The 13,388-nt window shown below is 50.5% G+C and overlaps 6 protein-coding genes across 6 annotated transcripts; 2 read left to right on the forward strand and 4 right to left on the reverse strand.

Moving 5' to 3' along the window:
* The first annotated feature begins 704 nt into the window (after positions 1 to 704).
* Positions 705 to 2,472, forward strand: mpkA (mitogen-activated serine/threonine-protein kinase SLT2). Its single transcript, XM_057061784.1, has 5 exons — positions 705 to 923; positions 1,022 to 1,154; positions 1,216 to 1,282; positions 1,348 to 1,662; positions 1,721 to 2,472. The coding sequence occupies exons 1-5, from the start codon at positions 811 to 813 to the stop codon at positions 2,353 to 2,355; spliced, it is 1,263 nt and encodes a 420-aa protein (XP_056925746.1). The 5' UTR covers positions 705 to 810; the 3' UTR covers positions 2,356 to 2,472.
* Positions 2,473 to 3,081: 609 nt separating this feature from the next.
* On the reverse strand, positions 3,082 to 5,406 carry N7503_002238 (uncharacterized protein; the record flags this gene model as incomplete). The annotated part of the gene is made up of 2 exons (XM_057061785.1): positions 5,031 to 5,406; positions 3,082 to 4,907 (listed from the first exon to the last, which is right to left on the reverse strand). The coding sequence occupies exons 1-2, from the start codon at positions 5,185 to 5,187 to the stop codon at positions 3,082 to 3,084; spliced, it is 1,983 nt and encodes a 660-aa protein (XP_056925747.1). The 5' UTR covers positions 5,188 to 5,406.
* A 445-nt stretch (positions 5,407 to 5,851) lies between these two features.
* Positions 5,852 to 7,467, reverse strand: N7503_002239 (metal homeostatis BSD2 family protein). Its single transcript, XM_057061786.1, has 3 exons — positions 7,323 to 7,467; positions 6,747 to 7,235; positions 5,852 to 6,665 (listed from the first exon to the last, which is right to left on the reverse strand). The coding sequence occupies exons 1-3, from the start codon at positions 7,344 to 7,346 to the stop codon at positions 6,087 to 6,089; spliced, it is 1,092 nt and encodes a 363-aa protein (XP_056925748.1). The 5' UTR covers positions 7,347 to 7,467; the 3' UTR covers positions 5,852 to 6,086.
* A 148-nt stretch (positions 7,468 to 7,615) lies between these two features.
* On the forward strand, positions 7,616 to 8,088 carry N7503_002240 (ubiquinol-cytochrome c reductase complex assembly factor 2; the record flags this gene model as incomplete). Its single annotated transcript, XM_057061787.1, has 2 exons — positions 7,616 to 7,630; positions 7,711 to 8,088. The coding sequence occupies 2 exons, from the start codon at positions 7,616 to 7,618 to the stop codon at positions 8,086 to 8,088; spliced, it is 393 nt and encodes a 130-aa protein (XP_056925749.1).
* Positions 8,089 to 8,461: 373 nt separating this feature from the next.
* Positions 8,462 to 10,085, reverse strand: N7503_002241 (3-oxoacid CoA-transferase; the record flags this gene model as incomplete). The annotated part of the gene is made up of 2 exons (XM_057061788.1): positions 8,462 to 9,955; positions 10,023 to 10,085. The coding sequence occupies 2 exons, from the start codon at positions 10,083 to 10,085 to the stop codon at positions 8,462 to 8,464; spliced, it is 1,557 nt and encodes a 518-aa protein (XP_056925750.1).
* Positions 10,086 to 11,019: 934 nt separating this feature from the next.
* Positions 11,020 to 13,384, reverse strand: N7503_002242 (ubiquitin-specific protease UBP2; the record flags this gene model as incomplete). The annotated part of the gene is made up of 5 exons (XM_057061789.1): positions 11,020 to 11,504; positions 11,559 to 11,781; positions 11,852 to 12,275; positions 12,328 to 12,916; positions 12,967 to 13,384. 5 exons carry the CDS (start codon positions 13,382 to 13,384, stop codon positions 11,020 to 11,022), a joined length of 2,139 nt encoding a protein of 712 aa, XP_056925751.1.
* Positions 13,385 to 13,388: the final 4 nt, after the last annotated feature.

A 13,388-nucleotide genomic window follows, 5' to 3' on the forward strand; every position in this document is an offset into this window, starting at 1 on the left:
AGAATATTTTACTATCACACGGGATTACAGTTGTAGGTAGCCAGCCTTGATGGCGTACCATCTCCTGATGGGAGATGGGTATCGTAAATGCTGTCAAAATGCTGAATGATCATCGTCGATAAGTGAATTGTGTTGGGCAAAAATTAGGTAAATGAACCGGTTTGCTCATCTTGTCGCGTTCGATTCCAGCACAATTGTTACCGTATCAGCGATTGAGGGCATATTTTGGTCCCCTCTTTACTAGCCCATCGTCAACAACGACCCCGGTTTCATTATGGCGGCCTCCAGGTGTTCTTTGCGAACAAATCCAATGCAAATAGACATGTGAAGCAATACCACGGCAGTATCAGGCATTCTTGCCCAAGCCCAGGTTGTACCTAGGCTTTGACCAATATATTTATCTCACGTCTTTGTATCAAGGGTCTAGCCCAAACCTTGGAACCGATCGCCTATAGGGCTGGACGAAGAAGGCGTCCATTCAAAAGGGTTGAACAAAGAATGTGATCCTTTCAAAGATAAATGTGATGCACAGATGTAGTAAACATGAAAAATAAAACCTATATATAATTAGACGTAAAAGATCTTTCTTTCCTTGAGCTTAATATACTTGCGTGGCCTCATCCAACCGACGCTCCGATCACCCGCGGGGACTGCGGGGCTCTTGTTTCTCATCACACGTCGAGTCGCGGCCCTCCCCTTTTTTCAATTGTGCCAGTCTTCTCTTCTTCTTTCGTTATCGACTTTTCTGGATCCACTTCATTTCTCCCTTATATTCTTCCTCCCTTCACCCCTGGTGAAGAATTCCCCGCCATGGCTGATTTGCAGGGTCGCAAGGTCTTCAAGGTCTTTAACCAAGACTTCATCGTGAACGAGCAGTACAATGTCACCAAAGAGCTGGGCCAGGGCGCATACGGTATCGTCTGGTAGGTTCCCTCGAAACTTTCGAAACTTTCCAGAAGCTCGCGTGGGGCTTTTATCTACCGTGATAGGGTGGTGGGCTGAGAACTGACGTCGTCAACAGTGCTGCGACCAACGTTCAGACCGGCGAAGGTGTCGCCGTGAAGAAGGTCACCAATGTATTCAGCAAGAAGATTCTCGCCAAGCGAGCCCTGAGAGAGATCAAGCTACTCCAGCATTTCCGGGGCCACCGCAATGTATGTCCCTCCCCCGCCACAGATAACATGATCGTGAGGCTGACTTGCGACCCCTCCTTAGATTACATGCCTGTACGATATGGACATCCCCCGACCGGACAACTTCAACGAAACATATCTTTACGAGGGTTTGTGGCTCCTTGCTCTATTCAGGTCATATATGCGATAAAAATAGGCTCTGACAATATTTTAGAGTTGATGGAGTGCGACCTGGCGGCCATCATTCGTTCTGGACAGCCCTTGACCGATGCGCACTTCCAATCCTTCATCTACCAGATCCTCTGTGGTCTCAAGTACATCCACTCTGCCAACGTGCTGCACCGTGATCTGAAACCTGGCAACCTGCTCGTCAATGCCGACTGTGAGCTGAAGATTTGCGACTTTGGTCTGGCCCGTGGTTTCTCCATTGATCCCGAGGAGAACGCCGGTTACATGACCGAGTACGTTGCGACAAGATGGTACCGTGCTCCGGAGATCATGTTGAGCTTCCAGAGCTACACCAAAGCCAGTATGTCACGAGTAAAAATTTCCACTATCTGTGAAGCAAAGTCCTAACGCAACTACAGTCGATGTCTGGTCAGTGGGATGTATTCTCGCAGAACTGCTGGGCGGCCGTCCCTTCTTCAAGGGTCGTGACTACGTCGACCAGCTGAACCAGATCTTGCACTACTTGGGTACTCCAAACGAAGAGACCCTCGCGCGCATCGGTTCCCCCCGCGCCCAGGAATATGTCCGCAACCTGCCCTTCATGCCCAAGATTCCCTTCCAGCGCCTGTTCCCCAACGCTAACCCCGATGCCCTGGACCTGCTGGACCGTATGCTGGCCTTTGACCCCTCCTCCCGAATCTCCGTCGAGGAAGCCCTCGAGCACCCCTACCTGCACATCTGGCACGACGCCTCCGACGAGCCTACATGCCCAACCACCTTCGACTTCCACTTCGAGGTCGTCGACGAGGTCCATGATATGCGTAAGATGATCCTCGATGAGGTCATTCGCTTCCGTAATACCGTCCGCCAGCAGTCCCAGGCTCACGCCGCTCAACAACAGCAGATGGCCCAGCAGACCAACGTTCCCATTCCGGAACACCAGCAGGGCGCCTGGAAGACCGAGGATCCCAGACCTCAGGAGGCTGCCGCCGGCGGTGGCCACCTGAACGATCTGGAGTCCTCGCTGCAGCGCGGTATGGACGTGCACCACTGATACCTTCCCCTCCCTTCCTTTCCTTTCATCCCACCCTCCTTCCTTGGCTTGGTCATTGTGCTTTCTTCGTATTCAGCTCGATTCGGCTCGTACCCTGCCAACTGCACTCGATCACCCTGCATGTCGATATAATGAATTAGCAAAGAGATACCTCCGAGAGAAAGGCCGGACGATTGCATGATATGTGTTTGTTTTGCTTGATTCGGATTCAGATTCAGATTCCTCGTGCTTTGCGTTTGTTTAATTCCGCTTGTCCTTCCTCGCTTTGCGTTCATGATTGTATCTGGTCTACTGGTGTGTTCATGGGTCCTCGCGCTATCCTTGGGGCATGAGTCTTTGGTTTCATGATTTGAATTTAAGCTCCCCTTTCCCTCCCTACCTTGTTTTTGTTGGATCAGATAGATAGATGGTTTGTCCGTGGTCCAAACATACCAAAATGAAATTTCGACTGCAAGATTAAGATGTATTTTGGTTGTTAGCAGTGGTTCCTTTTATGTAGTATTCATGTGTGAAGGTATTTGAATACAAATACTGTCTCACAGTATATCTGCTACATATCAACACTTGGATGGGGTAAGGGAACAAGTAAAGACGCTTTCATATGCTAGAATGGCATGACACGCTAAAACTAACCACAACCCCCAAAGCTAAAAAGCTAAAAGTATAAAAAGCCAAAAATGAGAGTAATAAATCCAAATTCATGCAACCAATCATTCAAGAGAAACATCAATGATAATATCCCCTCCACCAAACAGCCATACAAGCCGAAACAACCAAGTCCAACATCTTAATCCCCTCATCCTCAATGATCAATTTCCCCAACTTAGCACTCTTGCCCCTCATCCCACCTCCAGCAAGCTCCCTCGCAAGCGAAAAGTCCAATCGATCCTCATCCGAATCCCCACTACTAGTACTAATACTCCTATGATGAAAAGGCTGATGTCCAAACCGAGTACTCTGCTGCTGCGCAAAGCGGCCCGCGCGAAGCGATGTTCGGCGGAGCAGAGCAGCAGGGTTGAACGGTGGACGTTGGGGATCAGCTGTGTTCGGAGAAACAGTTGAAGGGGCATTGGGACCGGAGTGAGCACGAGGTCGGGCGTAGGTATTTGGATTCAGGAACTGAGATAGTGAGGCTCGTTTTGAGGATTGGTTGTCTGGACTTGAAGGGTCGTATGTGGAGGTTGGAGATGGGTATTGGTTTGTGGGTGTTCGTGGAGCGGCGTGGTAGTGAAGATTTGCGGCCTGGAAGGGCGTGTTGAAGCGAAGCTCGGCGACTGTTACGGCTGGGTTGGGGTCGTCGCCTGGCTGGGGTACGCCGACTGGACCTTGGATCATGTGTTTGCATTTCAGACTGCGGCCGTTGACGCTGCTGGCGAATGTGCAGGTGCCGTTCCAGGGTGAGTTGAAGACGTAGTAGCCGCTTTTTAATTCTGAGTTTACAGAGTCTTCAAATGGCTTGGAGACACAGAGTTGACGGTGAAATTTGCGTGGTCCGAATGATGGCTGCTGCTGCTGTTGCTCGGTGGGTTTATCGACGTTTGCTGATGGCGGAATAGGTATAGAAGACCCAGAGTTTCGCATCATTCCCGCGGGGAGGTTTGCGGCTAGACTGGCAAGCGAAAGTTGCTCATTTGTACCAGCAAATCTGTTATACCCCGGTGTAGCAATCTCAATTTCAATTGCATTGTGATCCATATGCGGAGTTGAGATCGTCGCGACGTTCCACTGCGTACCAGACGCGGGGTCACGCCGGATGAGCGTAAGGCGGAAACCAGTGTCATTGCCGCTGTTGATTGGAGCTGGCCGATTTGCTCTCCTCTGTCTAGAAGGAGACTGACCGGGACTTCTTGATGGCGATGCTGTCCGAGGCTGTGTCGGGCGAGGCGGCAACGGCGGCCTATTCGCATCAAGACTATGACGACCGGCCGCAAAAGCCTCATATCTGTCTCTCCATGAATCACGTCCTTTACTAGACTCCTGTCCCGCAAATGCGCTCCACCGATTTTCCACTTTTGATTGCGCTTCATCGCCTAATTGACCACTGAACGGCTCTTCACTGGGCGGCACAGGAGGCAAAGGTCGCCGCAAGACCGGGCTTGGGGCTGTAGGCTCCACGGGTGTCTTGACAAGATCATGGCTTATGACCGGTGGTGCATTGGCAACAGGAGTCCCCATAAAAGATATATTCTCCGCCGAGAACTGCGGCAGAGGGGGCAGTCGTGGCGGCAACGCAGGAGCATTATTACCCGGCGGGGCAGCGATGTTCTCTTGTGTCAAAGCTGGCGCAATGTCCGGAATAGCCTCTGCACCACCTACAGGCTTCCTCTTGGGGTAGTTCAGGCGAGCAAATTCCCGCTGAGAAGGGTCATCAAGACCAGCCGCCTCAAGCTCTTCCCTCCGGCGTTGTTTTTCCTTCTCGCGCTCCAGCTCAACCTCCTGCAGCAGCGCGTCATCCTCGGGCGTCGCGACGTGTAAATAGAAGAGCGATGCATTAACCGCCTCGGCAGAGACACTGGATTTCGTTGGCGGTTTAACAGGTGAAAGGAAGATGTCTGTTCATGCGTCATGCAGCACCGGTTAATATCCAGCTTATCTCTCCAGGCCCCGATAAGGTCTTGCATTCGCAGTGCGGGGAGGGCCTTAAAGAGTTTCGTAATCTCTGCAAGATGACATACCTTGACTCCCAGGAACCCGTACAATATATAGTACTAGCGGGTCAAGCTTCTCGTGTGTGGGATTGCGCGGATAGGCGGGGGGATTGGATGCGATGGCGGTGATCGACGACAGTGAGCGAGCCTCAACAGGGCCTTGCGTCGCGGTAACGGTAGACATGGCGGCACGGCTGCGATGCGCCGGCCGTGAAAAGCGAGTTATCAATGCGATGTAGGAGCCTAGTTGTTAGGAAAGGTTTGGAGAATCCGGGATGCGCTGCGAGTAAACAGGTAGAAAGCGGGTCCGGTTCGGTAGTGGGCGGGCCCTGGGGCAATCGCTGGGGCCTGACGACTTTTATTATTTAGTACAGGGTGTCTCTATCGTCGACGTAACACTCTGGCCTGAAACAAAGGTTAAAAAAGAAGCAAGGGCTACGTGCAACGAACTGCTGAGCCTGATCGTGGCGCAGTACGCGGCCTGCGTAGGCAACGGTGATTGATTACGTTGAGATCTGCGTACAGTGTCTAGCTAGGAAATATTATAAAATCACTAGTCTGCTTATCACAGACATACAGTATTTGACTTTACATTTAAGTTTTCCGTTTCTTCAATGCTCTAGGCACCCAGGTACCTAGGAACCTAACCATCTATCTGATACTGGGCGCCCATTTACTACCAGATAACTATATTCTTGTCTTGGGTACTAGTTAGGTAGATATTACCCTGATAGATATTGTTCACAAAAATTTAAACCCTACTGGACATATAGCATGGTATTTATCCATTTCGTAGTCAGGCACCGTATGTGTTATTGGGCAACGCCCTTTACGAAAGCTAATATGAATTCAACGAGAAAAAGAAAATTGATTGGTTGACGTATTCAACAGGTGGTATCTCCCGCGTGGCTACACGGCTATAAATATAAAGTAAAGCGCACAATGCATAGTAGAATGATGTAATAAAAGGAGGGAGTCCTCCGCAAGATGGGGTGTTCATACAAATGAAAGTGAAGAACTCCAAGTCCTGTTAGCGCCGCAAATGACAAATCCTATCCCAGTTTCCAGACAATCCCATGAACATTAGACGACGGTTTCAGACCGCTCTCCCTCAGCAATGATAGGTACACCAAGACCACGATCCGGACTTTGTAACACAAGCTGCTCATGGCGACGAGCCCGCAAGAAATCGCTCACAGCGCGGATAAGAATGAACCAACCGACAATCATGAGAATATATGAAATCCATTCGCTGGTACTGATGCCGGCCATGGATCCACTATCACCTCCAGCAGTATCTCCCACCGAGTTGGGATCAAAATTATGGCTGTTGGGGTCGGGTGGCGGGACGTATGAATCACCTCCACTTCCATCAGAAGTGGAAGAGTCGCTGCCTCCCTTCATGTAGAAGCCGTATTGAACCAGGGTGAGACCGAGACCGGCTCGGCTGCCATTCTTTGCGGCGTGAGTTGTGTGGAGAAGATAAGTCAGAAGGAATCCGACCAGCTGGAACGACATCGAAATCATCGCATTCCAAATAAACGAGAATATTGATCCAACGGGGAGTCCATCGACGTAGACTTCATCGGAAGAGATACCGGGGGCCACAATCGTGGTCTCCCAGTAGGGCGGGGTTGCATCGGCGGCGGCTTCCTCATAAGACTATAAACATTCACATAATTAGCAACCAATCATATAAAGATCCATGGACAATGAAGTATGAGATATTAATGAGTCACTCACAGGAGGCAAGTCCTCATTCTTTTCTCCCCGTTCCGGCTTGGCTGCTAGATTGGCAAAGACACCATCATTTGATTGCGCGACCGACCGACTGTTGCCCGACGTGGTAGTAAAAGTCGGTAATATCGTTGGCCGTCGAGTCATTGCCGCCACCGCTGACCGGTCTTGGCTCTCGGTTCTGGATTCCGACGAGGAGGAGGTGGCGGTCTGACCGTTATCCGCGGGACTATAGGGATCCGGGTTGGCACGCATCAGCCGTTGTCGGTCATCAGGCTCTTCCTCGTCGTCGGAATCATCTTCGCTCCCAAAGGCATCGGCTAGGGCGTTATCATCTTCATCCTGTCGAGTAGGGTCGCCATGCAGTAGTCGTCTCGATGATGGCGAAGAGGACCGGGAACGGAAGGAGGGAGGCGGAGAATTTGGTGAGAGGTTTGATCGTGTAGGGTGAAGCGGATAAGATTGGGTGTTATCTTCTTCATCTTGGGCATTCACCTGTATAATGTTAGATCAGATCAGGATCGTTATCTTGGGGGTCTCGAGGATCTGGACTGAGTGGGATCAGCGGGGAGGATGACGAACCCGGGTATAGCGCTGCGAGCTCATGACGAGCTGAGCGGGAGAGGAAGAAAGAAAAACAGTATTAAACAAAATCAAAGGAAAGAAAGCAATCTAGGGAAGGAAATGAATAAGGGTGAGAATGGAACCTTGGAAGTGTCGACAGGAAGCGCCGGGTTCCGTAATCGTTCGAAGGCAACAGGGAGTGGTTGCTGCCTGAGGCAGTCAAGATTACAAATTAAAATGGATTTGCCTTTGATGATTTGATGATTCGATGATTTTATACATTTAACATTTTCCCGTTTAACACATCCAACATGGCTACCCCTCCAGTACGTTTACTGTCTCCTAATTTTGCAATTCAATTGCGCAATAATTTCATGATTGAATCCATGTCACTAACACACCCCAGCGCACCATCCAAACACGCCTCACCCACCTCCTCAAACACTGGCCCGTAGACAAGGTCCGCCCGGCCTCCGTCTCAGTGCAAGCCTACCTGCAAGCTGCCCTAGGCCAAAAGCCCGAGGTTGAACCCAAGAAGTCCAAGGCCGATCCCGATGCCGTGCCCTTCAGACAGCCCGTGATCTCCGAGTCCTCCGCAAACGCGTTGCAAGCACTCCTTGAAGACCGCTTTTCCCGTCGCTATCCCATGTCGAATAAGATCCGTTACCCGGCCAGTGACCCAGAACACTACGACAATGTTGTGCGCGAGTTCGAGGAGGCACCGGATCGGGACTTCTTTGGTCGCATAAAGGCTCGCTTGGGTGGATTGTTCCGGTTTTCGTGATGAACTCGGAGGTCGAGTTTAAGATTTCTTACACCATGTTTTTGGTGTTCTGTGTATAATTGGGGGTTTCGTTTCCTGTACTTTGGATATCCGTGCTTTGATATCTATATTGGCACTTGGGGGTTTATGGGATTGCATTGCATTTACTTGTATTTGTACCGCTATTCTGCGGGATCGGACTGTATCACTACTCTACTGAGAAAGATAAAATATTTAACCCGTGAGGCGGGCTAATGGATATTAAAAGGAAAAATCTTATGGGAAACCAATGTAGATGAACTCCATTGAAGCACCAAAAACTGCCTATATACAAATGTGGTATGTAACGCTCCGACGGTATAAACTTGAGATAAAAGACGAGAAAATGCGGTTTTTACAGCATAGGCTTCAGGTCATCAGAGACCTTGAAAGGAGCCTCTGTCTTAGAGGTGACTTCCTCAACAGTAACGCCGTCGGCGATCTCAACCAGAGTCAAACCATCGGTGAAGTCAACGTCAAAGACGCAAAGGTCGGTGATAATGCGGCTGACACAAGCAGGTCCAGTCAGTGGGAACTCGCACTGCTTGACAATCTTAGGGTTGCCCTTCTTGTCGGTGTGCTCCATTGTCACAACGACCTTAGTAGCAGCTGGGTTCGACACGAGATCCATCGCACCACCAAAGCCCTTGATCTTGCCAGGCAGCATCCAATTAGCAAGGTCACCCTTTGCGCTAACCTGCATTGCACCCAAAATTGTAAGGTCAATGCGACCAGAGCGGATCATCCCGAAGGACTCATCACTGCCGAAGCATGAGGCACCGGGGTTGAGTGTGACAGTCTCCTTGCCGGCGTTGATCAGATCGGGATCCTCTTCGCCCTTCTTGGGGTAGGGCCCCAGTCCGAGAATACCGTTCTCAGACTGCAGAGTCACCTCAACGGAAGGGTCGACAAAGTTCGGCGCAAGCATGGGCATGCCAATACCCAAGTTCGCATACATGCCATTCTTGAATTCCTTGGCTGCACGACGGACAATGCGCTCGCGCTTGTTAGCAGTGTCACCCTTGCCCAGTGCTGAGGTATCAGCGCCCTCCTCCTGAGCGAAAGTATACTTCTCAATCTTCTTCTCTGTTGTGCTCTGGATGACTCGCTTCACATATATACCAGGTAGGTGAATGGCAGCGGGGTCAATATCACCGGGTTCGACAATGTGCTCCGCCTCCACGATGGTCATCTTCGCATTGCGACCCATTGCGCCATTGAAGTTGGCTGCGGCGAATCGGAATTGGCAGTTACCAAGCTTATCCGCTTTCCACGCCTTGATCAAGGCGTAATCACCCTTGATAGCCTCCTCCATGACATAGCTCTTTCCATCAAACACTTTTACGTCACGCGGCTGGCTGTATAGCGCGACAGTGCCGTCGGCATTGTGCTTCAGCGGCAGATCACCAGTCTGCACGACGGTTCCGAATGCTGCAGGCGTGTAGAAAGCAGGAACACCGGCACCACCGGAGCGACATCGCTCTGCAAGGGTGCCCTGTGGTGTAAGCTCAAGCTCAATTTCGCCAGTCAAGTACATGCGCTCGAAAGTCTTGTTCTCGCCAACATAACTAGAGATCATCTTCTTGATCTGCTTAGACTGCAAAAGGAGACCAAGACCTGAACCATCAACACCAGCGTTGTTACTCGCAACTGTGAGACCGGTAATTGAGGAATTGGCGCGCACGGCGTTGATGAGTGAGTCCGGTACACCACATAATCCGAATCCACCGGCGAGGACGGTGGAATTCGACTTCATGTCCTTGACGGCTTCTTCGGCTGAGGCGACAACCTTGTTGATTGCGGCGCGGTGGATAGTGCTGGAGAAGGAGCGCGCGAAGAAGCGTTGGTGCTGTTGTGGCGAATGGGGTCAGCTATGAGTTTGAATAGCAGTTCATTCCGCGGGGGATGAAGCTTACCTTGGCTGGATTAGCAGAGAACTGCCGCGCAAGGCGCAAACAAGTAGCCACTTGAGAAGGCATGGCTGCGGGAATGTGTAATAATGCAGTGAAACCTAGCCGGAGAGGTTGGGGAGAGTGGAAGATAAAGAAAGAGAGGAAGAATCAAACCGATGCATTCCGGGGCAAGGACCGCGGGTGACATCTTATAGTTCCGGGGGCGGCAAGAATCCGCACGGATCCACTCTGGACTTCCCCGCAGAATGGTTTAGCCAGGCTTGACACATATTACTCTATAGGATGAAGCGCAATAGAGCTATCTATCACAACCTTGACAAGCAGTTCCATAATAAATAATTGCGCCTATTTATCAACTTTTATCGTCTATTTTGTCTTGTATTTGGAGAAAACATGCCTAATGTCCCAGCCGAAACAACCGATCCGCAGCCGATCCCGCGGGCCGCCTTTGCTGAGTCATATCCGGGGTCCATGGATGCGAAACCTCAGGGTCCCAAGAGAACCAATTGCAAGATTAGAGGAAAACAAGAAGAAAAGAAGAAAATTGGAAACACGAACAACAACTGCGATTCAAACAGCCACTGACCACTGTGCCATTATGGCCACTGCGATTACTGTACTAGCAATCATATCAAGGCTTAACAAGAACCTGGGCATCTACACATCACTTTCTCATGAACTTTAATCATGATTTAATGTAGAATGTACGTATGTACTTGAATAGGAAGCATCATTGCGCGTAGTAGGGATTCATGGACTGAAATATGAAATACGTTGGAAAGCACCGCATGTAGTAATCCTAATCCGGGGCTCTAGGTTCTTCGTCCATGGTATCTCCATTTATGTACACAAACATGATAACCTCGCTGATGCAGGAGACATAAAGAGATATGGGAACTCATGATAAAAGAGAGCGGCAAACAAGGGAGTAAAACATCATAATCATCATCATGGTCAAAACATGCCTGTCGCTGGGTGCCATACATCAAACGTTGACCTATCAAAGGTCCTTCATGTTGGCATCCTGAGACTCCTCAGTCGCAGGAGGAGCCGAGGGAGCCTGCTGTTCAGTCACAGAGTCCCGGTGTGCTTGTTCGATGGGATTTGGGGTGAGAATGCCCTCCATGGCGGAGGAGTCATTGGCTGAAGTCTCTACCTGTGTATCCTCCACAATATCGCGGTAGACGGGGTCAACCAGGAGATCCTTCTTGGATCCGTGGATGTAGACAAGGAAATAGGGGGTGGGCGGGTTGGGATCATCCTTGTTCCCGAAAATTTCGTCGACATTCTGGACTTCAGTCACGTACTCGTCGTTGTATTTGCGCCAGATGTTCTTCTGGAAGTCTTTGATGTAAATCCAGTAATGGCCGAATGAGACGGATCCGCGGTGGACAAATACCGCATACAAGTGGTATGGGACGTTCTGGGAGTTGGCAAACTTGCCGGCAATCAGCTCTTTTGTGGCTGAAATCTGCTGCTCGAGGGCTGCTTGATGTTAGTATCAGGTTCAGTTGCAATGTAACAAACATCTATTCTCACCTTGGTACTCTGTCTCCACATCCTCAGAGATCTGCTGGAGCTCCTCGGAGAGCTGTGCGTCGATCTCCAAATCATCGAGATCAGAGGTAGATTTGGCCGATGACTCCTTAGCCTCCAGCATCGTAGAGTCTTCTTGCTTCGTGCTTTCATCGTCCAGATTCGAGTCATCGAGCACAGCCTTGGCATCGCGGAAGAGAGCTGCCATGTCAAGCCCATCATTTTCCTAAGAAAATATTAGCTTCGTGGCCTCAATAGATCCTACATACGGTTCAACTCGAAGAGCATGATCATACCTGTTTGCGCAAGAGCTCTGCTTGGCGTGCTTCAATGCCTGAAAGGCTTTTCTTCCACTCCCAGCACTGACGTCTCGCCTCCAGCAGGTCTGGCCTTGAAGTATGTTCCATATACCGATCCATGTAAATCGTTTCGAAAAGCTGCAAGTGGTTGGTCGACTTATAAGAAGTCTTCTTCACCAGATCGAATTGTACACGCTGCACCTGGATTTGAAGGATGGGGGGAATGCGGGTGATGGATCCGTATTGCTCGGCCTCAGCGTTCTCAACGCTGATCTTTTGGACATCGAAGGCCCCGTCAATGGCATCATAGATGTCCCGAGACCCAAGAGCCACGTCGACTTTGATATCACACCAGCGTTCATCCTTCGATCGCGTACCCCCGGAGGTGGTAATGTAGGACCGAGTCTGACCATAGAACATACTGAGAAGTGTTAGTATCACAGAGCGGGAAAGGGAACAGTCAGGGCTCTCACTCTTTGACATGGTCAACTTGCTCACCATCCGACGCAACCTCCCGAGGCTTGATGGCGCACTGGCTCTGGAAGAGTACGTTGTTGATGACCTCTGTGACATCCTGCTGTGCACCAATCTCCACTTCTTCAATCAGCTGCTTCTTGGGGTCAATCTCCGGAGCAGGCCGCGGAGGAACAGGTGGCGGACGGGTAGGAGGTTCAGTCTGAGTCGGAGAAATGTTCACATAGCCTTCGCTAATTGGTTCAGCATCCAAGGGTGGCGAAACCACACCCTTGCCATTATTCTCAGACACTAATGTTGCCTCACTCCCTGCGTCGCTGATCGCAACATTATCTGCCACAGAGGTGGTTTGCTGCTCGCTTTGGTCCTCAGCAATGGGTTGAGGGGGACCAAGCGGGCCCAAGACAGGGGCCCCGTTGATATCGCCGAGACCGTTAGTCCTGGAAGCGCTTATTGTGGACCGCCGACGAATCGCCGCTTCGTTTCCGGGGCTGATGAGAGTCAACCGAGCAAGCTCCTGGCTGGGAGTGACGTATGATTTATGCGAAGAGATCATGTCACGAAACAGAACCCTGAGTTCCGTGAGGACTGAAAGCAATCAGTAAAATGGAAAGTCGCATTGAGGGAAAGTGACTTACATCGAAGTGAGCGCTCAATTTCCTTGCCAGACACTCTGCGAGACCCCACTTTCTTTCCTGTCATGCTTGCTTCATTGGCCGTATCCATTTGATATTTTTCAATATTTAAGACGAGGTCTCTGTACGGCTTGATAGAAAAGTAGAACTGAAGGAGACTGTTTAGGTAGCAGGTGTTGCCGATATTCTGTAGTCCGACAGGCCATTCAGACAGGTTCTGTTCCGTCTCAGTCGTGATGCCTGCCATGCTCTTTAGCAAGGTGCTGTCCATTTCCCTGGCAATGAGGCGGAGGGCACGGCCATAGACTTCAGCTTGACCAGGGTTCTCATCTATACAGATTGTGTAAGCAGCCATGACGGCATCTTCGTCTGCAGTTCGGTCGGGGATCTGAAGCATGCGGTACGCGTCCCCGCTATCCATATCT

Source organism: Penicillium pulvis (assembly GCF_028828015.1).
Source record: "Penicillium pulvis strain IBT 33274 chromosome Unknown contig_12_segment0_segment0, whole genome shotgun sequence".
Classification (NCBI taxonomy): Eukaryota; Fungi; Ascomycota; class Eurotiomycetes; order Eurotiales; family Aspergillaceae; genus Penicillium; species Penicillium pulvis.